At 42.8% G+C, this 24,216-nt stretch overlaps 1 protein-coding gene across 6 annotated transcripts in view; it reads left to right on the forward strand.

Moving 5' to 3' along the window:
- Positions 1–24,216, forward strand: part of dgki (diacylglycerol kinase, iota) — a 254,803-nt gene that overhangs the window by 69,784 nt on the left and 160,803 nt on the right. For 4 of the 6 annotated variants that reach the window (XM_043708940.2, XM_087997517.1, XM_043708943.2 and 1 more), the window contains exons 3-7: positions 10,653–10,748; positions 11,733–11,807; positions 14,768–14,824; positions 15,852–15,920; positions 22,631–22,702. In XM_043708940.2, the coding sequence (XP_043564875.1) occupies positions 10,653–10,748; positions 11,733–11,807; positions 14,768–14,824; positions 15,852–15,920; positions 22,631–22,702 (369 nt within the window). The remainder of the gene's footprint in view (positions 1–10,652; positions 10,749–11,732; positions 11,808–14,767; positions 14,825–15,851; positions 15,921–22,630; positions 22,703–24,216) is intronic. The other 2 variants (XM_043708942.2, XM_087997518.1) reach the window with 2 other exon arrangements.

Raw genomic sequence — 24,216 nt, forward strand, 5'->3', positions numbered from 1 at the left:
GTTGAAATTAGACATTTGTGCTGATTTCCAGATTTACAGAGAAGTCCTTGTAAATCTCTGAAAGTCTGTTGCTGCCAAATATGACATTTGACATTGATTTTTGAACCTCACAGCTGTCCTCAACAAATGGTGCCTTTTTTCCTACTTTCAAGAACTATTAAGAGTATTAAGCTCTGCACTCTCTCTTTGCTAACCTTGTCCAACAGGTTCAAGAGTTTTTCTCACTGTGTGGACGGGAATGGAGACTGCAGGAAGGATGAGCCAACTGAATAGAGCACCGTGGGGCAGGGAGCAATTCGGGGGAGAGAAGAGAAATGTTTTTGTAATTGGGGATAGTATAGTTAGAGGCATAGACACTGTTCTCTGTGAACAGGATCGAGAGTCCCGAAGGTTGTGTTGCCTGCCTGGTGCTCGGGATATCTCATTTGGGCTACAGAGGAACTTGGAGTGGGAGGATAAAGATCCAGAGGTCATGGTCCACTTAGGTACCAACGACATAGATAAAACTAGGGCAGAGGTTCTGCTAAGGGAGTATGAATAGCTAGGAGCTAAATTGAAAATCAGAACCAAAAAGGTAATAATCTCTGGATTACTATCTGAGCCCCGAACTAATTGGCACAGGGTCAATAAGATTTAGCAGTAAATGCGTGGCTCAAACATTGGTGTGGGCTAAATGGGTTTGAATTCATGGGACATTGGCATCAGTATTGGGGAAGAAGGGATCTGTTCCTATGGGATGGCGTCTGAATCGTGCTGGGACCAGAGTCCTAGCAAATCACATAACTAGGGCTGTAGACAGGGCTTTAAATTAAATTGGAGGGGGGAGAAGGTGAGGGTGGGGTTGCACTCACTTATTAGGGAAATTAGAAAACCCGAAATAAAGGAGGAGGTAAGAGTTACTCAGGAGAGGTTATTAATATCTCCAGCGCGGACACAAATAGGACAGAGTGTATGGAAAGGGTTAGCAATCACACTTCAAGCACGCCGGACAAAGAAATGCCAATGAGAAGAGGGACGGTTAATACAGGACTGAAGGTGTTATATCTCAATGCACGCTGTACAGGAACAAAGTAAATGATCTTATGGCGCAGATCGAAATTGGCAGATATGACGTGGTGGGCATCACAAAGATGTGGCTGCATGGGATTGGGAGCTAAATATTCAAGGATATACATTCTATCGAAAAGATTGGCGGCTAGACAGAGTGGGTGGGGTTGCCTTATTAGTAAGAAATGAAATTTAATCAATAGTAAGAAACGAAGTAAGGTCAGATTGTGTAGAAACTATGTGGGTAAAATTGAGGAACTGCAAAGGAAAACTGTAGTTGGCGTTATGTACAGGTTCCAAACAGTAGTCAGGAGCTGAGGCGCAAGATGCACGACGAGATAGAAAAGATGTGTTGGAAAGGCAAAGTTACAGTGATCATGGAGGAAATCCAAATGCAGGTGGAAAGGGAAAATCAGGTTGATAGAGGATTGCAAGAAAAGGAATTTGTGGAATGTCCATGAGATGGCTTATTGCAGCAGCTTGTGGTGGAGCTGACTAGCCAACAGGCAATACTGGATTTAGTATTGTGCAATGAGGCAGTCTTGATAAGGGAGCTGAAGGTAAAAGAACCCTTGGGAGGCAGCGATCATAAAATGATTGATTTTATTCTGCAATTTGAGAGGGAGAAGATAGAATCAGAGGTAATGATATTTCAGCTGAATGAAGACAACTACAGAGGCATGTGAGAGGAGCTGGGTAGAATTGACTGGGAGAGGAGCCGAACAGGAAAGACAGTGGAACAACAATGGCACGATTTTCTGAGAGTAATTGAAGAGACACAGCAGACGAGGAAAAAGAAGCAAGGTATAGGGAAGATGAGGCAACCATGGCAGACTAGGGAAGTCAGGGACAGCATAAAAGCAAAAGAGAAAGCATATAATGTTGCAAAGGCCAGGGGGAAACCAGAGGATTGGGAAGCATACAAAGACCAACAGAGGGCAACAAAAAAAAGAGGGAGAAGGTTAAATATGAGAGTAAGCTAGCCAATAATATAAAGGAAGACTGTAAAAGTTTCTTCAGATATATAAAGGACATAGGAGAGGCAAAAGTGGACACTGGGCTGCTGGAAAATGATGCTGAATAGATAGTAGTGAAAAGGAAATGGCTGATGAGGAATTGAATAATTATTTAATGCCAGTCTTCATAGTGGAAGACACGAGTAATGCCCCAAAAAATCAAGAGAATGAGGGGACAGAGTTGAGTATGGTGGCCATCACTGAGGAAAAGATGCTAGAAAAACTGAATTGCTTGACAGTGGATAATTCACCTGGACCAGATGGACTACACCCCAGAGTTCTAAGCGAGATAGATGAAGAGATAGTGGACGTCTTAGTGGTGATCTTTCAGGAATCACTAGAATCAGGGAGAGTCCCAGAGGACTGGAAAATCTCTAACATGACACCCCTGTTTAAAAAGGGAGTAAGGCAAAAGATGGAAAATTACAGACCGATTAGCCTAACCTTGGTAGTGGGTAAGATCCTGGAATCCATTGTGAAGGATAAGATTTCCGAATACTTGGAAGTTATGGTAAAATAGGACAAAATCAGTATGGTTTCATCAAGGAGAAATCATGCCTGACAAATCTGCTAGAACTATTTGAGGAAGTAACGACAAGGTTAGACCAAGGAGAGCTAATGGATGCGATCTACCTGGACTTCAAGAAGGCCTTTGACAAGGTGTCGCACAGGAGGCTATTGAGTAAGATAAGGGCCCATGGTGTCAGAGGCAAGGTGCCAGCATGGGTAGAAGCTTGTCTGTCTGGCAGAAAGCAGAGAGTGGGGATAAAAGAGTCCAGTGACAAGTGGTGTTCTGCAAGGCTCAGTGTTAGGACCACAAATATTCACTTTATACATTAACAATCTAGATGAATGAACTGAGGGCATTCTGATTAAGTTTGCAGATGATACAAAGATCAGTAGAGGGACAGGTAGCATTGAGGAGGCAGAGAGGCTGTAGAAGGATTTGACAGGCTAGAAGAGTTAGTAAAGAGGTGGCAGGTGGCGTGCAACGTGGGAAAGTATGAGCTCATGCACTTTGGTAGGAAGAATAGAGGCATGAAGTATTTTCTAAATGGGGAGAATATTCAGAAGGCTGAAATGCAAAGAGACTTGGGAGCTCTCTTCCAGGATTCTCTCAAGGTAAACTTGCAGGTTGACTCAGCAGTTAGGAAGGCAAATGCAATGATGTCATTTATTTTGAAAGGACTTGAATATAAAAGCAGGGATGTACTTCTGAAGCTCTATAAGGCTCTGGTCAGACCACATTAGGAATATTGTGCAGTTTTAGGCCCCATATGTCAGGAAGGATGTATTGGCCCTGGAGCACATTCGGAGGAGGTTCACATGAATGGTCCCAGGAATGAAAAGCTAAACACATGAGGAACGTTTATACTCATGGAGTTTCGAAGGATGAGGGGGGATATAATTGAAACACACAGAACACTGAATGGCCTGGACAGAGTAGATGTTGGGAAGATGTTTGCATTGGTAGAAGGCATGATCTTTTAGAATGGAGATAAGGAGAAACTTCTTCAGCTGGAGAGTGGTAAATCTATGGAATTCATTGCCACTGAAGGCTGTGGAGGCCAAGCCATTGAATATAATTAAGACTAAGACAGATAGGTTTAGATTTGATTACTTACAGTGTGGAAACAGGCCCTTCGGCCCAACAAGTCCACACCGCCCCGCCGAAGCACAATCCACCCATACCCCTACATTTACCCCTTACCTAACACTACGGGCAATTTAGCGTGGCCAATTTACCTGACCTGCACATCTTTGGACTGTGGGAGGAAACTGGAGCGCCCGGAGGAAACCCACGCTGACACGGGGAGAACGTGCAAACTCCACGCAGTCAGTCGCCTGAGGTTCTTGAGTATCAAGGGGATCAAGGGCTACAGGGAGAAGAATGGGTTGAGAAACTTATAGGATTGAATGGCCTCATTTCTGCTCCTCTATCTTATGGTCTTTGCAACAGGATGAATTATGGCCCACCAGTGACAGACATCTTTTGGCTACCTGCACTCTGAGTCCACCTGCTATACTGGGAAGATGGCTGCAGATGTTGGCTATGACCTGTCAAGAAAGCCTGAGCTTCCTAGGGCACTGTGCTTGCTCAGAGCTGATTTTCTGTCAGTGTTGGCCTGTTTAAGCTGGATCTCAGGATCCATCGTGCTATGTTGTGAGGCACGCTGCTGAGGAGAAGCAACTACTGGTGCGAATGGTGATGACGTGGCCTCTACTCTTGTCTCTCAGTTGAGTTACATATACTGTGTTAAAGTCTGACACAGGAAATTGCAACTGAGTGCAAGAGAAATTGCTAGACCTTCTACAAAGATCAGTAATCACCTTTCAACCTGAGTGAAGAACATAGGAGCCATTCAGCCCTTCATACCCACTACACCATTCAATAGTATTATGGCTGATCATCCATTTCAATGTCTTTTCCCACATATACCATTACTTAATTAATATTTAGAAATCTGTCAAACGCTACTTTAAATATACTTGACTGAGCTTCCACTGGGCCCTCTGGGTACAGAATTCCAAATTCTCAGCCCATCAGAGAAAAGAAAATTGATTCTAAGTGGCTTCCCCCCCCCCCCCCCTCTCCAATCCCTATTAATCAATCACTCAATCACTCCTGCGAGATCAATGGGAATTTCCCAATGACTGAACTTTCCAAAGGGAAAGCTGGAAGAGGATCAGATCAGATCTGACACCGATTTCTGGCACTTTCCCAATCCAGCCAAGCTGGAACCCACCAAAGATCCTACAGGTTTGATAATGGGGTTTCTACAGTGTATTCTTAGATGACAAAAGCACCTCAGATTCTGCAATTGCAAGCCTCGACTGTGAAGGAGTTTAATATACAGGTCCCTGTGGTTGCAGTATGAATATTGGGAGTACAGGCATCAACTTTGCAATCACCAGCCAATGAACTGACCAATATTTAAGATCTTCAGATTGTGAAGCAGTGAGAGATATAACTTTTTGTATCAAGCAGTGGCTATGCATGGGTTGATGTCTAATTATCTTATGGTTATAATATTAACTTCTATTGATGTGTGTTTTCAAGGAATGAAATAATTCTGCATTCATCATGATGCTGGCACTCTGGAATTTAACATTGCTGCCAGTGAGCACCTATGGTTCAGATGCCCTCGTATGTTTTTGAACGATTGCTAGAGTTGGCAATAATCTTTAATGGACGTGTTCATTGACATACATATCATTGAAGCTTGATGAAACTTTATTTATTGGACTCTGAGAAAGATTTCCACTGTCATTTCTGAAAACAAAACTGTTTAATTTCACTCTTCAAAGGCCCAACTTTAATTTTATGCTTATACTTTCACATTCTGGACTTGCTCTCCTGAGGAAATAATTTCTCACCATAATATTGAATTTCTTTATCAATTAACAACATCAAGTAAATTACTGACCCCTGCCTTTTGAAACTCAAGGGAGCCCAATATAGTCTCATAATTTAACTCTAAGTCTTGATATAATTCTTGTGAATCTGCTCTTCAGCCCGCCAAATCCAGTATATATATTTTTTAAGAGGTGATGCCCAATCTTGAATGCGGTGCTTCATGCCTGGGGTTTGATTAAGATTCCAGACAGAAATGTGACTTTCATCCCCTTTCATATTCCAATCCAATCATTTGCCATCTTCATGACTCTCTTGTCCTTTAGAGATCTGTGTACCTGGAAACCTAATTCATTTTCCTCCTCTACTGTTACCAATTCTTGCCATGAAAAAACTATTCCACTTCATCTCGCTTGAATCAAAATAGGTGGATTCCTACTTTCTCACAGTGAACATTGCTTGCCAGTTTTCCCATTTGTGTTACATGCTTCTCTTCCTTCCTAAACCCTGCCCACGGATTTAACATACTGTGCCTCCTGTGTTGTGATAGAGTTGTAGTATTTCCTAGCTCTGGGTCAGAAGCTCTGAGATTAGGTTTCACACCAGCACTGGTTGGCTATGGAAGGAGTACATGTAATGCAGCTCAATGGAATAATAATCAGCAAAGATTTCTTCCAACACCTCCCCAATATTCCTTAAAAGGGAGAAATGTGTGGGTGAAAACCATATTTAAAAAACAATTATGTCTCCTAATCTTAAAAACTAGATGTACAGCTGTCTATTCCTTCAGCAAAGCCATCATTGTATGTAACAAAATGCGAAGGCACCAGTACAGATCCCTAGAGAGAATGATACTTCACACATCCCAACAATCTTTGTATCCCTACTTTTGCCGGAAAGTGAGGACTGCAGATGCTGGAGATCTGAGTTGAGAGTGTGGTGCTGAAAAACCATAGTAGGTCAGACAGCATCCAAGGAGCAGGAGAATCAACGGTTCGGGCATAAGCCCTTCATCAGGAATGGGGCTTGTGGGCCGAGGGGCTGAGAGAGATAAATGGGAGAGGGGTGGGGCTGAGGGGAAGGTAGCTGAGAGTGTGATAGGTAGATGAAGGTGGGGGTAATGGTGTTAGATCAGAAAAAGGGTGGAGCAGATAGGTGGGAAGAAAGAGGGACAAGTAGGACAGGTCATGTGGGTGGTGCTGAGTTGGATGGTTGGATCTGGGATAAGATGGGGAAGGGGAAATGAGGAAACTGAAATCCACATTAATCCTGTGTGGTTGGAGAGTCCCAAGGTGGAATATGAGGCGTTCTTCCTCCAGGTGTCCCAGCATCTGCATGTCCTTGGGGGAGTGGGAGGGGGAGTTAAAGTGTTCAGCCCAGGAGCGGTGGGATTGCTTCATGCTGATGCATTCAAGAGATGTTGTCTGAAGCCTTCTGAAAGTAGGTGTCCTGTCTCCCTAATGTAGAGGAGACTACATGGGGAGCAATGGGTGCAGTAAATGACATGTGTGGAAGTACAGATAAATCAATGTTGGATGTGGAAGGCTCCTTTGGGGCTTTGGACAGAGGTGAAGGGGGAGATATGGGCAAAGATTTTGCAATTCTTGCGGTGGCAGTGAAAGGTGCCGGGAGGGGAGGGTGAGTTGGTTGGGGGCATGGACCTGACAATAGAGTCGCGGAGGAAATGGTCTTTACGAAATGCTGATAGGGGTGGGGAGGGAAATATATCTCCCTACATTTGGTCTAGTCACTAATCTTCAATATCATGCCCTCTAATAAGCATGATTAGCTTTTTTGTAGAATCTTATCAAAAGCATTATAAAAGAGAATATAACTTACATCTATTGGCATCTCTCTATGCATCATGTTAATGATGTTATGAAGTTGGAAGGCGTACTGTACCTTTAAGACAGTTAAAAGTTAGCAGAACTACCTGACACAGCACCAAGTGTTTTGAACAAGGTAACAATGTAACATTTGGTTGAACAGCCAGATTAGCTGGGTTGCCTGGAGACAAAAAAAAATTCAAATTCAGCCAAACAGTTTAAATTATGCCCCAAAATACCAAACTTTAATCGAGGTTTGAAGTTAGTATTTTGACAATATTAACACCAATGAAACGATCCGATGCTTTGGGGTATAAGACCAGGAAAAATTGAACAGTTGGAGGAGAACTGCCAAAAGACCATCAGATGTGGCTGCTAGTAAGAACTCAGTGAGAGGTACCTGTCTGGAGAAGGAGGTTGTATAGGAAAAAAAGATTGACACCGACCTGGAGAGCAAATCTACAGAGAAAGATACCAAGAGAAGGTTCGACAGCTAACTGGTTTTGAAATTTGAATTGTTCTGTAAATCTTAATCGGGGGTTTTATTGGACCAGTACTGTAGAGGGGAAGGTAAAAGATAGGTTAGAGAAAGGAGTTGTAAAGAGTTGTTAGTTAGTTATTCTCTGTTGGACTTTAAAAAATTAAAGTTGCTAACTTTTACTTTAAATAGTCATTTTTGGGATAGTTTTTGGCCACTCGAATTTTAATAGATTATAGCACGGATTAAATAATTTCTGTGTTGCAGATTTAAATTAGTGGAGTGGGGTGGGGTAGGAGTTTTACTCTGTGTTGAAACAATGATTACCTTAAAACAATTCAATTAGTGAGACATGACCTACACTGGCTCTCCTTGATCATGTTCAAATATTTAGTAGCTCTGTCCCTGATAAAAGATTGACTTCAAACAGATAAATCCTTACTTACCTAATTTTCTGTCCTTTATTAAAAATTGGGGACAGCATTTTCAACTTTCCAATCCAAAAGCACCATTCAGCATTTGGGTAAATTACAATGAATGAATCTACAATGTGCCCAGCCATTTCTTTCAGATCTTGGTGATTTGTCTCCATTAAATCCTGCTATTTTCTCCATTACATTTGCTTTTTGCTGCATTAAAATCAATATGTGTCTCCCCTTGACTTACTGTTGTATTCTTGCATTTTCTCCTCTTCCTCCATTGTGAAAATGGTTTGAGATTCTTCTGTTAAGCTCTATGATTTCCTTATTATTTGTAATAATCCTAACTACATCTTTTTTAATGGGAGTACATTCCAATTTACTACTCTTTTCTTAAATATATTTAAGCATTACCATAATCTTTAATATGAGTTTTTGTTCATGTCTTAATGCATCTTCTGTTACTTTTCACCCCTTTTTTCATTTTGCTATCCTCTGGGCCTGTTCTTTTACTTCCATACTGTCTCTTAGTTGGTCTGTTTTTTTTCAAGACTTCAATAATTATTGCTCCTTTGAACGTTGCACATTTGTTGCAATATCATCATCGTCAGTTCACCTTGAGTCTACTGGAACACAAATATTTGCCGGCAGTTAAAGAGAGGTCATGATAGTGGAGATAATATTGTTCCTATGACTGTTACACTGTGGAAGTCCTCACTTTGTCAGTCTTCCTATTCTCCCCAAAGTCACAAGCTTTTAAAACCAAGGTATTGGTGCTCCCTAACTCCTGTGCATTAGATTTCCTCATTTTCTCAGATACAATTCAACCTTCTTGTCGTTCTTCACAATAGACCTGGCCCTTTTGCATTGTTTCTAATTTAGAAAAAAAAATACAAACATCAAATGGATTACTTACAGTATGGAAACAGGCCCTTCGGCCCAACAAGTCCACACCGACCCGCCAAAGCACAACCCACCCCCCTACATTTATCCCTTCACCTAACACTACGGGCAATTTAGCATGGCCAGTTCACCTCACCTGCACATTTTTGGACTGTGGGAGGAAATCGGAGCACCCGGAGGAAACCCACGCAGACACGGGGAGAATGTACAAACTCCACACAGACAGTTGCCTGAGGCAGGAAATGAACCCGGGTCTCTGGCGCTGTGAGGCAGCAGTGCTAACCACTGTGCCACCGTGCTTCCTGCTTGGTAGTCACTTGGTAGGACAGAATTTGTGCACTGGTGAAAATACAGATTTGTTGTTGAAGCTTTTCATCATGCACTCATCAGAACAGATGCAAGGATGCCCAATTTCAAATAGAACAACAATTTATACTAATGAGAAAATGGTGCTGTTTGCAATGTTACTCATCGTGCTTGTCAATAACACTCTAGGCCTTGTTCTCTGCAAGCTGAAAGAACATGTAGCATTGCGCCTACTGGAACTAAACAAAAGCATTTGGGGGAACAATAATTCTCTGGAGCATCCCCGTAGCAATGCCTCAACCAGTCAGAGTTGATTTACTGTCCAGTCAGCACCTTTTTCTCATGCAGCACAAATTATTGCTCCCTTCGAATAGCATTCTTACTTTTATTATGATGACTGCAAGATCAGAAAATTTTTACAATGTCATTAACTCGGTGAAACTCTGTTGCAGAATCTTATAGGGTCCTGACAGATTTAGACTGTGGCAAGATGTGTGACAGAATCACATGAGACATCCAATGAGACCTATCTTCATGTCTGGAGCATCTCGCTCCACTTTTGTGCATTTGCTGACCTACAAAGCATGTTTCTCACCAGGCAACAGTGAGTTGCTGATTAAGAAGGATGTTTGCGAAATGCTTTGTTAATTGCACAATTTGCCTCAGTAATTTTTAGCTTCCTTTCTGACTAAACACATTAAACTCAACATTGAGAGTTCTCGATTTGGGAATCTGAGCAGGTACCTGGTGTTTGCAGCTCACCACTTGTTCCAAAGGACCTCTGCCACCATTATCTCAGGGCACGTTCTATGGGCACTAACCACATGCACCCCATGTCTATAGCCATTGGCATCCGACATATGTCAACCTCTAAGTAACCTCATGGCACATCTCTGATCCATGTACAAGATGCTTTTGCACTTCAGTGCTGCAGCAATGACACTGCATACTCAGGAACATGCACCCAGCTCCAGGCTGCATCAATTTGCTCTTTGCTCATTCTTATTGTGCTCACAATACCCTGCTTTCAATTGCTTTGGACATTCCACCTTTGCACCACCTCATTCAGCAGGACCTCCTGGTCCCTGCCCATAAAGCAGGACACTAATTCCCTCCTACCTGCTGTATCCAGGACAAATGTCAGGAACCACACTTGACCAAAAGAAATGTAAGATTCAGCCCTTGAGTAATAAATTAATGAAACTTTTGGCTGCAAAATTACATTCAAGTATGCAGTCATTTGATTTTATATTGACATCTTTTGAGAATAATTGATCCTTCTGTTACTTTTTACCTTGATAGGAAAATGCTATAAATGGTGACCATGTTTGGCTGGAGACGAATGTCTCTGGAGATTACTGCTACCTAGGAGAAGAGAACTGTTTAGTAAAGATAACGGTGAGTCACCTCAAGAGAAAAAGAATTGAACTAGAATTGTTAATGAGCTCAAGAAAACCAGATGGTGTACTTAAATAAATAAATAAGATGAAGCAGCATTTCTGAGAAGCATTTTTCGATAAATCACCCCTTACAAAACAATTGTTAATAAACAAGATGGAGCATCTCATACTAAAACTCAATCAAGAAACTAGTTTAGATCTAAATGACTAAATCTGTGAGTGATCCCTTTTGAAGATTGTTCAGTACATCAGAGTGGGTTGGTGAGAATTATTGTATATGAGTTAGAGAGGGAATTGCATGGTGAAAATCATCAAATAAACCAGAGGATGACTGAAGTTGAGGTAATTAACCAGAAACTAAACAGACTAGCCATATAAATACTGCAGCGAGTAATTCGCCTTCTGCCTCCTCAAAGCCTCTACCATCGACAAGGTACAAGACAGGAATGTGATGGAATACTCAACATTTTCTTGAATGAGTGCAACTCCAGCAACACTTGAAAGGTTTGACACCCTCCAGCCTGCTTGACTGGCATCACATTCATCACTCTCAATATTCACTCCCTCCACCACTGACACAGTGTGTGCTATCTATAAGATAACTCTTCAAGGCTCCTCCAACCTTGTCATTAAATCCACCACCTGCAAGTTCCTCTCCAAGCCATTTACCATTCTGACTTGAATTATGTCACTTTATCTTCACTTTAGCCCAAATCTTTAAAACTCCTTCCCTTACAGCATTATAGTTTACCCATACCCCAAGAACTGCAGCAGTTCAAGAAGGCAGTTCAACACTATCTCCTCATAGGCAGTTAAAAGATGGACAATAAATACTGGCCTAGTCGGTGACACATAAATCGCATAAATGAGTAAAAACAAATCAGAATGCTCCCTGGTGAAGATTACTGTACCTTTTGTGATTTTGGATAGATGTTTCAATTTTTGTTTCTACTTTTTTTCATTTTACCTATTTTCATTACAGAAATCAGCTCCAAGGAGAAAGTGTGCTGCTTGCAAAATAATTGTGCACACAGTTTGTGTAGAACAGCTGGAAAAGGTAAGACACAACCTGATCTCTGGCATGAACAGGGCGTCAAGAGCAGAGGCAGTTTTTGGAATATAGAGTCATAATTATAGAGATGTACAGCACAGAAACGGACCCTTCGGTCCAACTCGTCCATGCTGACCAGATATCCCAACCACGACACGGTGGCACAGTGGTTGTGGGCGGCATGGTGGCACAGTGGTTAGCACTGTTGCCTCACAGCGCCAGAGACCCAGGTTCAATTCCCACCTCAGGCGACTGACTGTGTGGAGTTTGTACATTCTCCCCGTGTCTGCGTGGGTTTGCTCCGGGTGCTCCGGTTTCCTCCCACAGTTCAAAAATGTGCAGGTTAGGTGAATTGGCCATGCTAAATTGCCCTAGTGTTAGGTGAAGAGGTAAATGTAGGGGAATGGGTCTGGGTGGGTTGCGCTTCGGCGGGTCAGTGTGGACTTGTTGGGCCGAAGGGCCTGTTTCCACACTGTAAGTAATCTAAAATCTAAATCTAAAAATCTAGTTGCACCCGGCCCATATCCGTCCAAACACTTCCTATTCAGATACCCATCCAGATGCCTTTTAAATGTTGCAATTGTATGAGCCTCCACCACTTCCTCTGGCAGCTCATTCCATACATGTACCACCCTCTGTGTGAAAAAGCTGCCCCTTAGGTTTCTTTTGTTTCTTTCCCCTCTCACTGTAAGCCTATGCCCTCTAGTTCTGATTCCCCCATCCCAGGGAAAAGACTTTCTGTTTTTTCCTATCCATGCCCCTCATGATTTTATAAACCTCTATAAGGTGACCCCTCAGCCTCCGACGCTCCAGGGAAAACAGCCCCAGCTTATTCAGCCTCTCCCTATAGCTCAAATCCTCTAACCCTGGCAACATCCTTGTGAATCTTCTCCAAACCCTTTCAAGTTTCACAACATCTTTCTGATAGGAAGGAGACTAGAACTGCATGCAATATTCCAAAAGTGGCCTAACCGATGTCCTATACAGCTGCAACATGACCTCCCAACTCCTGTACTCAACACTCTGACCAATAAAGGAAAGCATACCAAATGCCTTCTTCGCTATCCTATCTACCTGCGACTCTACTTTCAAGGAGCTATGAAGCTGCATTAATAGGTCACTTTGTTCAGCAACATTCCCTAGGACCTTACCATTAAGTGTATAAGTCCTGCTAAGATTTGCTTTCCTAAAATGCAGCGCCTCACATTTATCTAAATTAAATTCCATCTGCCACTCCTCAGCCCATTGGCCCATCTGATCAAGATCCCATTGTAATCTGAGGTAACCTTCTTTGCTGTCCACTACACCTCCAATTTCAGTGCTGCAGTTTGCTATCTGTTGCATTTTGTGCAATCTAACATCAGAAAAAGGTAAAGTTCGTACATTCTTAATGCTGCTAAGTGCTTGATAGGGAGGCAGAAATTCCTAATTGTGTATGGAGGGAGTCACAATCATCCGAGTTCCTGGTCTCCGTGGTTACCAAGCCATACAGGCTTGTTGTCAGGCACAGCATTTAGCAGATCATATACTCCATTTCAATTTGAGACTGTTTAAAACACAATCATGCCATAGAACCTCACCTTCGTACCAGTGGACATTAGGTTGAAAGACATGCTATCTTTTTGGATGAGGTGTTAAAACTCTGCGTGTGTAAACAATCCCAGGATACAATTAATCAAAGGTGAGGGGAGCTTTTCTGTGTCCGGGTTTATTCTTATCCTTCAGTTTGCCAGGTTGTCTTTCTACTGGAGTATGGATGCACCCTCGGGTGGTACAGCAGTTTGAATGAGACTTTAAATTGAGGGCCCATCTGTTCTCTCAGGCAGATCCTACAATAGTATTCAAAGACAAACAAGAGAGGTCTCCAAATATTCAGACCTATATTCCCCTTTCAACTAGAAACAACAAGATTATCCTGTTGCTCAATATTGCTGAGCATAACATCACCATAATGCTCAACTAATACGATGGCACTTCAGAATAATTCAGTCTCAGAAAAGCACTTTTGACCATTGCTGCAAAAAATGAAGATATATACACATTGGGTTTATCTGTAATGATTAACCTGAGGGTATTGAATAAATGCATTAAGCAATGTGTTAGGTGACCTTTGGAATATTGCATGCAATTCTGGTCTCCTTCCTATAGGAAGGATGTTGTTAGGATTGGAGGATTTGAGCTATAGGGAGAGGCTGAATAGGCTGGGGCTGTTTTCCCTGGAGCGTCAAAGGCGTAGGGGTGACCTTATAGAGGTTTATAAAATTATGAGGGGCATGGATAGGATAAATAGACAAAGTCTTTTCCCTCGGGTGAAGGGAGTCCAGAACTAGAGGGCATAGGTTTAGGGTGAGAGGAGAAAGGTATAAAAGGCACCTAAGGGGCAACTTTTTCATGCAGAGGCTGGTGCATGTATGGAATGAGCTGCCAGAAGAAGTGGTGGAGGCTGGTACAATTGCAGTATTGAAAAGACATCTGGATGGGTATATGAATAGGAAGGGTTTAAAGGGATATGGGCTAAGTGCTGGCAAATGGGACTAGATTAGGTTAGGCTATCTGGTCGGCATGGACGAGTTGGACCGAAGGGTCTGTTAGCGTGCTGTAGTTCTCTATGATTCAATGCAAATCTCCAATGTACCTGAAATTTCATGAATACAGCTTTCAAAGTCGTCTTGTGCTTCCCATAAACACTGGGACTAAGTTGGCAATGTATCAGCCTGGTTCTTATGGACACAGACTCTTGATAAGCTTCCTTTCCAGCCAGCGATTATCAACTTGCTGACATTTGTATGTGGATAATTGGGACAGAAATAGATAAACCTTGGACCAAATGCACATAAACTTGTAGGTTTCTTTCATACCTTTCATGCAGTAATTCCTCCATTTTTTGTAGGATATAGTTAGAGTGACAGATCCAAAGGAAACACAACCTTATGTTGGAAATTCTTGCTGATTTTGTTTTTATTTAGATCAGTTTCCATTGCAAGCCAACCTACCGGGAGGGAGGTAGCCGTTCTCTCAGAGAAGTAAGTCACTGGCACCTTACAAATCACTGCTCTTACTCATAGATGCTAAGGTATTTGCTAGACAAGAGGAACAAAATGACCTTTGGAATTATCATTGGAATAGCAGTGTATAAATAAACATTAATAAATAGAAATAGCTGTTCTATTGACAGTGGTTTTGAGTGAACACATTGTTTACCTTGGTACTGAATAGTACTAAAAGTTCTAGATTTGATGCACAATGCTTTGAACTGCTGTATTGTGGTTTGATACCCATTTCCCATCACAACTGCATGACTGCTCCTGGTGTGCGTATTTGCGCATCACCTGGAGAGGACTGGGTTTGGTTGGGCTGCTCCCTTCAGTTGAATAGCTACTGTGGAATGATGGGGCATAGGCAGTATTCTAAAAATTATAGCTTACTTTCAGTTTTCAGGAAGGTCATTTGAAAAGAACAATGGTAAATAAATGCCTGGTTGAATTTTATATTGGTGCAAAGCAACATGGGGAGGATAAGTTCATCAAGGCACTCACTGTCTATTCCAAACGCTTCAAGGGACTGGAGCTGATACTCTGATGTTCCTTGAGCTGTGAGGCCCAAGGTATGAGACATGCTGTGTTGGGGGGTCTGTTCTAAAGTGTGCCAAGTTCAATGGCACTACCACCATTGAATATCCTAGGGATTGCTATTGGTAAGAAACTGAACTAGACCAGTAAATAAACACAGCAGTTACAAGAGCAGGTCAGAGGCTAGGAATGTTTTGTCAAGTAGCCCTCCTCCAGTTTCCCCAAAATCTGTACACCACCTATGAGTCACAAGTCAGGAGTGTGATGGAGCAAGCCCCATGTGCCGGGTGAGTACAGCTCCAACAATACTGAAGAAGCTTGACACTATCCAGGACAAAACAACCCACTTCCTTGGCTCCACAACCACCAGCTTCCATTAGGGATGGGCAACAAATGAATCTTGGGTTAAGTCAGACTAAGAAGGCAACTCAATCTTGAGCTGTAAAAAGTGATTATTTAAAATAACATATGATCTCTTCAGCAGAATTTTGTGAGACATCACTGGGTTCACAGACGGCGTCAGGAAGGAAAATGCAAGCAATGTGGGAAGGTATGAAACTATCCACCTGCGCCATTGTTCCATTCTGCCCATTCCATTCTGTGATATCCCGAAATTAGCTTTGCATCGACAATGACTATAGATTTGCCATTTGTTGTTCCAATACTCGCCCCACTCATCATAACCACTCATTCTCCTCTTTGTGATGTGATTCTTCATCCAAATCCCAATACTGCAAATTCCTGTGTGTAATGTCCTATTCCTCTTCCTAATCAGAAACAAAGTAAGGCTCCAAATTATTAGTATGAAGTGTATCATTTTCTATTCCAAATGAATTATCGTTGACGTTTCTCCAATATTTTGTTCACAGAGTACAGAAAAGTAGGCATTGATAATGTCACTAGACTAGTAAACCAGAACCCCAGGAAAATATTCAAATCTGGTGTCAATTTCCTCCATGGCAGATGGCAAAACATGAGTTCAATACAAAATAAGCTATCATTATAGCGACTATGTAACCACAACCATAGAGTCATACGACATAGAAACTGACCCTTTGTTTCAACTCATCCATGCCAACCAAGTTTCTCAAAACTAAACTGGTCCCACTTGCCTGTATTTGACTCATATTCCCCTAACCCTTTCCTATTCATGTATCTGTCTGAATGTCTTTTAATGTTGTCACTGTACCTTAATCAGGGGGAAAATGAGGACTGCAGATGCTGCAGATCAGAGCTGAAAATGTGTTGCTGGAAAAGCGCAGCAGGTCAGGCAGCATCCAAGGAGCAGGAGAATCGATGTTTCGGGCATGAGCCCTTCTTCAGGAATGAGGAAAGTGTGTCCAGCAGACTAAGATAAAAGGTAGGGAGGAGGGACTTGGGGGACGGGCGTTGGAAATGCGATAGGTGGAAGGAGGTCAAGGTGAGGGTGATAGGCTGGAGTGGGGGTGGGGGCGGAGAGGTCAGGAAGAAGATTGCAGGTTAGGAAGGCGGTGCTGAGTTCGAGGATTTGACTGAGACAAGGTGGATGAAAGATCAGTCCTCAGCAGAGGCCTCACCTTCATTCCCCTACGCTCTCGGATTAACGAGTTCAACACGCGGCGAGACATCGAACAATTCTTCCGCTGCCTTCGCCTCCGCGCCTACTTCTTCAACCAGGATTCTCGCCCACCCTCTGACGACCCCTTCTCCCGCTTCCAACACACCCCATCCACCTGGACACCCCGTGCTAGCCATTTACCTGCCCTCGATCTCTTCATAGCCAACTGCCGCCGCGACATTAACCAGCTCAACCTCTCCACCTCTCTCACCCACTCCAACCTCTCACCCTAGGAACGTGCAGCCCTCCACTCCCTCCGTTCCAACCCCAACCTCACCATCAAACCGGCAGACAAGGGAGGTGCGGTTGTAGTTTGGCGCACTGACCTTTACACTGCTGAGGCTAAACGCCAGCTCGCGGACACCTCCTCTACTGCCCCCTTGACCACCTCCCACCACCAAACCATCATCTCCCAGACCATCCATAACTTCATCACCTCAGGGGATCTCCCATCCACCGCCTCCAACCTCATAGTCCCACAACCTTGCACCGCCAGTTTCCAGCTCCTGCCCAAAATCCACAAACCTGACTGCCCCGGCCAACCCATTGTCTCAGCCTGCTCCTGCCCCACTGAACTCATCTCTGCATACCTCGACACGGTCCTGTCCCCATTAGTCCAAGAATTCCGCACCTACGTTCGGGACACCACCCACGCCCTCCACCTCCTCCATGATTTTCGCTTCCCCAGTCCCCAACGCCTTATCTTCACCATGGACATCCAGTCCCTGTACACCCCCATCCCCCATCACAAAGGACTCAAAGCCCTCCGCTTCTTCCTTTCCCACCGTACCAACCAGTACCCTTCCACTAACACCCTCCTTCGACTGACTGAACTGGTCCTCACCCTGAACAACTTCTCTTTCCAATCCTCCCACTTCCTCCAAACCAAAGGAGTAGCCATGGGCACCCACATGGGCCCCAGCTATGCCTGCCTCTTCACAGGATATGTGGAACAGTCCATCTTCCGCAGCTACACTGGCACCACCCCCCGCCTTTTCCTCCGCTACATCGATGACTGTATCGGCGCTGCCTCATGCTCCCACGAGGTGGTTGAACAGTTACCAACACCTTCCACTCCGACCTCAAATTCACCTGGACCGTCTCAGACTCCTCCCTCCCCTTCCGAGACCTTTCCATTTCTATCTCGGGCGACCGAATCAACACGGACATTTACTATAAACCGATCGACTCCCACAGCTACCCAGACTACACCTCCTCCCACCTTGCCCCCTGGAAAAACACCATCCCATATTCCCAATTCCTTCGTCTCCGCTGCATCTGCTCCCAGGAGGACCAGTTCCAATACCGTACAACCCAGATGGCCTCCTTCTTCAAAGACCGCAGTTTCCCCCCAGACGTAATCGACGATACCCTCCACCGCAGCTCCTCCGCCTCGAGCCCCGCCCCTCCAATCGTCACCAGGACAGAACCCTACTGGTCCTCACCTACCACTCCACCAACCTCCATATACATCATATCATCCGTCGTCATTTCCGCCAACTCCAAACGGACCCCACCACCAGGGATATATTTCCCTCCCCTCCCCTATCAGCGTTCCGAAAAGACCACTCCCTCCGTGACTCCCTTGTCAGGTCCACACCCCCCACCAACCCAACCTCCACTCCCGGCACCTTCCCCTGTAACCGCAAGAAATGCAAAACTTGCGCCCACACCTCCCCCCTTACTTCCCTCCAAGGCCCCAAGGGATCCTTCCATATCCACCACAAATTCACCTGCACCTCCACACACATCATTTACTGCATCCGCTGCACCCGATGTGGCCTCCTCTATATTGGGGAGACAGGCCGCCTACTTGCGGAATGTTTCAGAGTTTCCTCTGGGACACCAGGACCAACCAACCCAACTACCCCGTGGCTCAACACTTCAACTCCCCCTCCCACTCCACCAAGGACATGCAGGACCTTGGACTCCTCCATCACCAGACCATAGCAACATGACGGTTGGAGGAAGAGTTCCTCCTAGGAACCCTCCAACCACGAGGGATGAACTTGGATTTCTCCAGTTTCCTCATTTTCCCTTCCCCTACCTTGTCTCAGTCAAATCCCTCGAACTCAGCACCACCTTCCTAACCTGCAATCTTCTTCCTGACCTCTCCGGCCCGACCCCCACTCCGGCCTATCACCCTCACCTTGACCTCCTTCCACTTATTGCATTTCCAATGCCCGTCCCCCAAGTCCCTCCTCCCTACCTTTTATCTTAGCCTGCTGGACACATTTTCCTCATTCCTGAAGAAGGACTCATGCCCGAAATGTCGAATCTCCTGCTCCTTGGATGCTGCCTGTCCTACTGCGCTTTTTCAGCAACACATTTTCAGCACTGTACCTGCATCTACCACTTCCTCTGGCAGTTCATTCCACATAAAAACCACTCCCTGTATGAAAAGAATGCCTCTCAGGTTCCTTTTAAATCTTTCTCTTCTCACCTTAAAAATAAGCTCTTGAGTTTTGAACTCATCCACCCTAGGGAAAAGACCTTTGCTTTCATCTTAGCTATGCCCCTCATTGTTTTATAAACTTCTATAAAAGTCACCCCTCAACTTTCTGTATTCCCATGAGAAAAGTCCCAGTCTATCCTTATAACTCAAACCCTCTAGTTCCAGCAACATTCTGGTAAATCTTTTCTGCATGCTCTCCAAATTAATAATATCCTTCCTATAGCAAGGCAACCCGCACTGTACTCCAAAAGTGGTCTCACCAATGTCTTGTACAACCTCGACATAACATCCCAACAGCTATACTCAATCATAGGAGCAATGAAGGCAAGCCTGCTAAATGCCATCTTAACCACCCTGTCTACCTGCGACTCAACTTTCAAATAACAATGGTTACGACATGGGGTAAATCCCTTTGCTAATTTAAACCCGACACACAGGGAAGCTTACCTCATGTCATAATCTGTTAAATTTTGAGAGGCAAAGGACTTTCCCAGATTTCACTATTTAAAGTAAAAATTAACAATTTTATTCTTTAAGTCCAACAGAGAACATTAAAACCATAACTATTTACAACTCCTTTCTCTTAAAACTGTCTTTTACCTCCCACTCTAAATACTGGTCTGATAAATTCCCTCTTAAACTTACGGCAATTCAACTTCAAACCCAGTTGTTGTCTTCAGATACCAAATGTCTGCTGTAGATTTCTCTAGGTCAGCTTCTGTCTTCTGCTGCACAAATTTCTTATGGACAGGTACCTTTCAGTGAGCTATTCTGCTGGCAGTCTTTACTTCTGGGTGCCCCTTGCTGTTCTTGCCTTAACTGTTCAAAATGTCCAATTTTATACCCTAAAACGTTAGATCATTTCATTGGTTTGATGTCATCCCAAACAGTGAAATTCAAATTCGATTGGATTTTGGTATCTGGGGCATAATTTAAACTGTTTGGCCTAATTTGAATTTTTCCCCACAATCCCAGCTATTTGTTTCAACCAAGTGTTACATTTTAAATCGTTCAGCACACTCTCTGCTTTGTCAGTCCTTACCAGCTTCCTCTCTCCCTTCGACATACAGTACATCTACACCTTCATAACACTATATACTTGAACTCCTAGGTCTCTCTATTCAACAACACTACCCATGGCACAACCATTAACTGTACAAGTCATGCTCTTGCTTGTTTTACCAACATTTAATATTTTGCATTTATCCAAATTAAACTTTATCTGCCACTCCTCAGCCCATTGGCCCCAATTAATCAAGATCTCTTTGCAATCTTAACCTTCTTCACTGTCAACCATACCACTAATTTTCATGTCATCTGCAAACTTACTATCCATGCCTCCCGAATGCTCATCCAAATCGTTTATATAAATGACAAACAAAAGTGGACCCAGCACTGATCCCTATGGAACATTGCTGGTCGCAGGCCTCCAGTTTGAAGAACAATCCTGCACCACCACTCTCTCTCTCCTACCATCAAGCCAATCTTGTATTCAATTGCCAAGGTCTCCCTGACTCCCACGTTATGTAACTTAACTAATTAGTCTATCATGTGGAACCTTGTCAAAGGCTTTACTAAAATCCATGTAGACAACATCTACTACTCTGCCCGCAATCTTTTTGGTTATGTCCACAAAAAACTCAATCAAGTTTGTGAAAAATGCCTTCTCATGCATAAAGCCATGCTGACTATTCCAAATCCGTCCTTTCCTCTCCAAATGCATGTAAATCCTATCTTTCAGAATCCCTTCCAAGAACTTACCCATCACTGATGTCACTGATGTCAGTCTCACAGGTCTGTAGCTCCCAGTCTTCTTCTTACAGCATTTCCTAAATAAAGGTACAACATTAGTCACCCTCCAGTCTTCTGGCACCTTGCCCACAGCTGTAGATGATACAAATCTCTCTGTTAGGGGCCCCACAATCTCTTCGCTAACTTCCTAGGTCAATGTCCTGGGATACACTTGATCAGGTCCCAGAGATTAATCCAACTTTTTGTTCTTTAAGAGCTCCAGAATTTCCTCTTCTGTAATATGGACTGTTTACAAGACATCAATATCAATTTCCCAACATTCCCTAGCCTCCATTTCTTTCTGCACAGTAAAAATTGTTGCAAAATATACATTCAGTGTCTCTCCCATTTCCAGTGGATCCACACACAAATGACCTCATTGATCTTTAAGGGGCCCTGTTCTCTCCCTTGTTGCTCTTTTGCTCTTAATGTACTTGTAAAATCTCTTTGGATTATCCTTAACCTTATCTGCCAAAGCTATCCCATATTCCCCTTCGCCATCTTGATTTTCCCATTTAAGAATGCTCCCAAACCTCTAATACTTTTCAAGAGTTTCACTTGATCCCAGTTGTCTATACCTAATAAAAGATTCCTTCTTATTCTTTATTCAATATCTTTATTCATTCACTGTTACTTTCTCTTACCATCCTGACCCTTCATTTTAACAGGAACATAATGCCAATTGTCGTAAACACATATCTGGTTCATTAATGTGCTTTGAGGAAAGAAATCTTCTGTCCTTACCTGGTCCGGTCCACAGGTGACTTCAGAGTCATAGCAATGTAGTTGACTCTTAACTTCCCTCAAGGCAATTAGAGATAGGCAATAAATGCTAACCTAGCCCATGTTCCATGAGTGTATCATATTCTGGTACTTTGATACAACATTGTGCTGTAGCTGCTTCTGAGTGGTATTCTTTATCAGAGAAAATCCTCTTTATAATCTTATTTCATCTGGTGTCTAAAGCCATTGATGTTTTCAGTGTTGAAACAGTTACCATATGGGAATGCCAGTGTGGAGAAAAATATTAGGGAATGTCACAGGCTCTCCAAAGGATCAAAGACTGGAATGAATGATGTAGCTTTTAGGGGATAACTCTTGGATCTCCCTTAGTTTCCAAGTCTCAGGAACAGCTCCAGCCCATTTGAAAATTTGGATGTGTGCTGGGCTAGCAGGGTTACTCACACCCTCTGAACAGTTAGCAGTTGACCAATGGTATGCCAATGAAATCTGAACAAGAAGATGGTTTGGGCCACAGACAGCTCATGTGAGACCCAATACATCCACAGAGTGGTTAGCTGAAATGAACCCTTCAACGTGTGTTTTCAGATCTCTTTGGGAGGATGTGACCAACACCTCTTTTAGTAGCTCTACTGTTTCTAATTGTCTGTAAATTGCAATCTTTTTTATTTTGCAGGGTTTCCAACAAAAGTTTTCATTCCATACTAAGGAAATCATCGCCATCAGCTGCTCCTGGTGCAAGCAGGCAGTAAGTAGCTGTCGCAGTTTAACATTCCAAGTTTGGAGAACTTATATTTTTCCACAATACTTTAAAATGTAATTTATTTCAAGTTTTTGTGAAAATGCTTGGAGTGGTTTCTTTAAAAGAATTTATTGAAAGTTCACTGTGGACATTGGAGATTTATTTAACAAGTTTTCTGGAAACCACATGACTAGAGATAATTTCTGGATTTGCTGTAAATCCCTGTTTTGATCAATGACCAGTGTGAAGAGGTTCTTACCTTATTTGGCTCAGTTGGAAGAAAACATGCTAAGAACAAGCTGCCCAGCTGATCTCTTTCACTTCTGACAAAAAAAACCTTCTTGCTGAGTTCAGGGTGAAACCAATTTGTTCTTTGAGAGAGTGATTGAAGAAACAATTCAAAGTCATAGTTGCTGAGCAAGCTGAGTCTACAAGACTTCGGAGATAATCATGGCTGTTTAGTGACATGACCACACTAGCCAGAAAATCACAGCAACAAACTGCCAAGAAATCTGGTTCTTTCTCCATTTTCTGAAGAGTGATCATGTTTATAGATGTGTGTTTTGCAGATTTTAAAGGGATGACCATTTATACTTCTATATTTATGTGTGTGCGCACGTGCATCCAATTGTTGCAGATTTTGTTTTGACAATAAAGCAATAACAGTCTTTATTAAGAAACCTGGTTGATATATTTTGTTATTTGAAAGAATCATCTTGGTAACTGGAAAAAATATTTCACTCCTCCAGCCTCAGTTGTAAGGTAAAACTGATTGCCAATGCAGTCAAAATTTAATTGGAACCGGATACTAATAATTGGAAAATGATAAAAAAAAACAGGTTCCTTATTCATTACTATTATTATCAAAATAACTTTGGCAATTGCGTGGGGATATTTCTCTGAACGATTTGCGAAGAATTACCATGATTAAGCTAATTGAATTGACTGGGAAGTTAGATGAGTGCTAAAAGTAGAGGCTAGAAAGATAAGCATAATTGATGTAATTGCACATTTGTAATTAGGAGAACAGAAACACAAACCAGATGATGAGTTAATTGAGTTAACGAGATTTCAATAGCAATTTTTAAATTTTAATTTGATTTGATTTATCATTGTTGCATATCCTGAGATACAGTGAAAAGTATTGTTTTGCATGCTATCCAGACAAATCATACCTTACATATGTACATCAGGGTAATAGAACAGCATGCAGTGTTACAGCTACAAAGAAGGTGCAGAGAAAGATCAACTCTCATATGAGGTCTGTTCATTAGTCGGATAACAGCAAATGAAGTCGCTTGAACAAGAGAAGAAATGGAAATTAAAATAATTGAACTTGAAGAAGAAACATTCAAAGCACAAAAAGAGTGAGCACTTGAGGGAGGATAAAGAAAAAGAATTTAGCAGTTAGAGCTAGAATTTGAAGTGTAGAAAATAGTCAGGGAGAGAGAATACCAACTTAAAGGAAGACAAATCTGACTCCAGGGAACATTCTCACAGACAGATCAGAATCTAATCCA

The sequence above is a fragment of the Chiloscyllium plagiosum genome, unplaced genomic scaffold (assembly GCF_037043375.1).
Source record: "Chiloscyllium plagiosum isolate Xiang-an unplaced genomic scaffold, Cpla_swu_hap1 HiC_scaffold_19, whole genome shotgun sequence".
Classification (NCBI taxonomy): Eukaryota; Metazoa; Chordata; class Chondrichthyes; order Orectolobiformes; family Hemiscylliidae; genus Chiloscyllium; species Chiloscyllium plagiosum.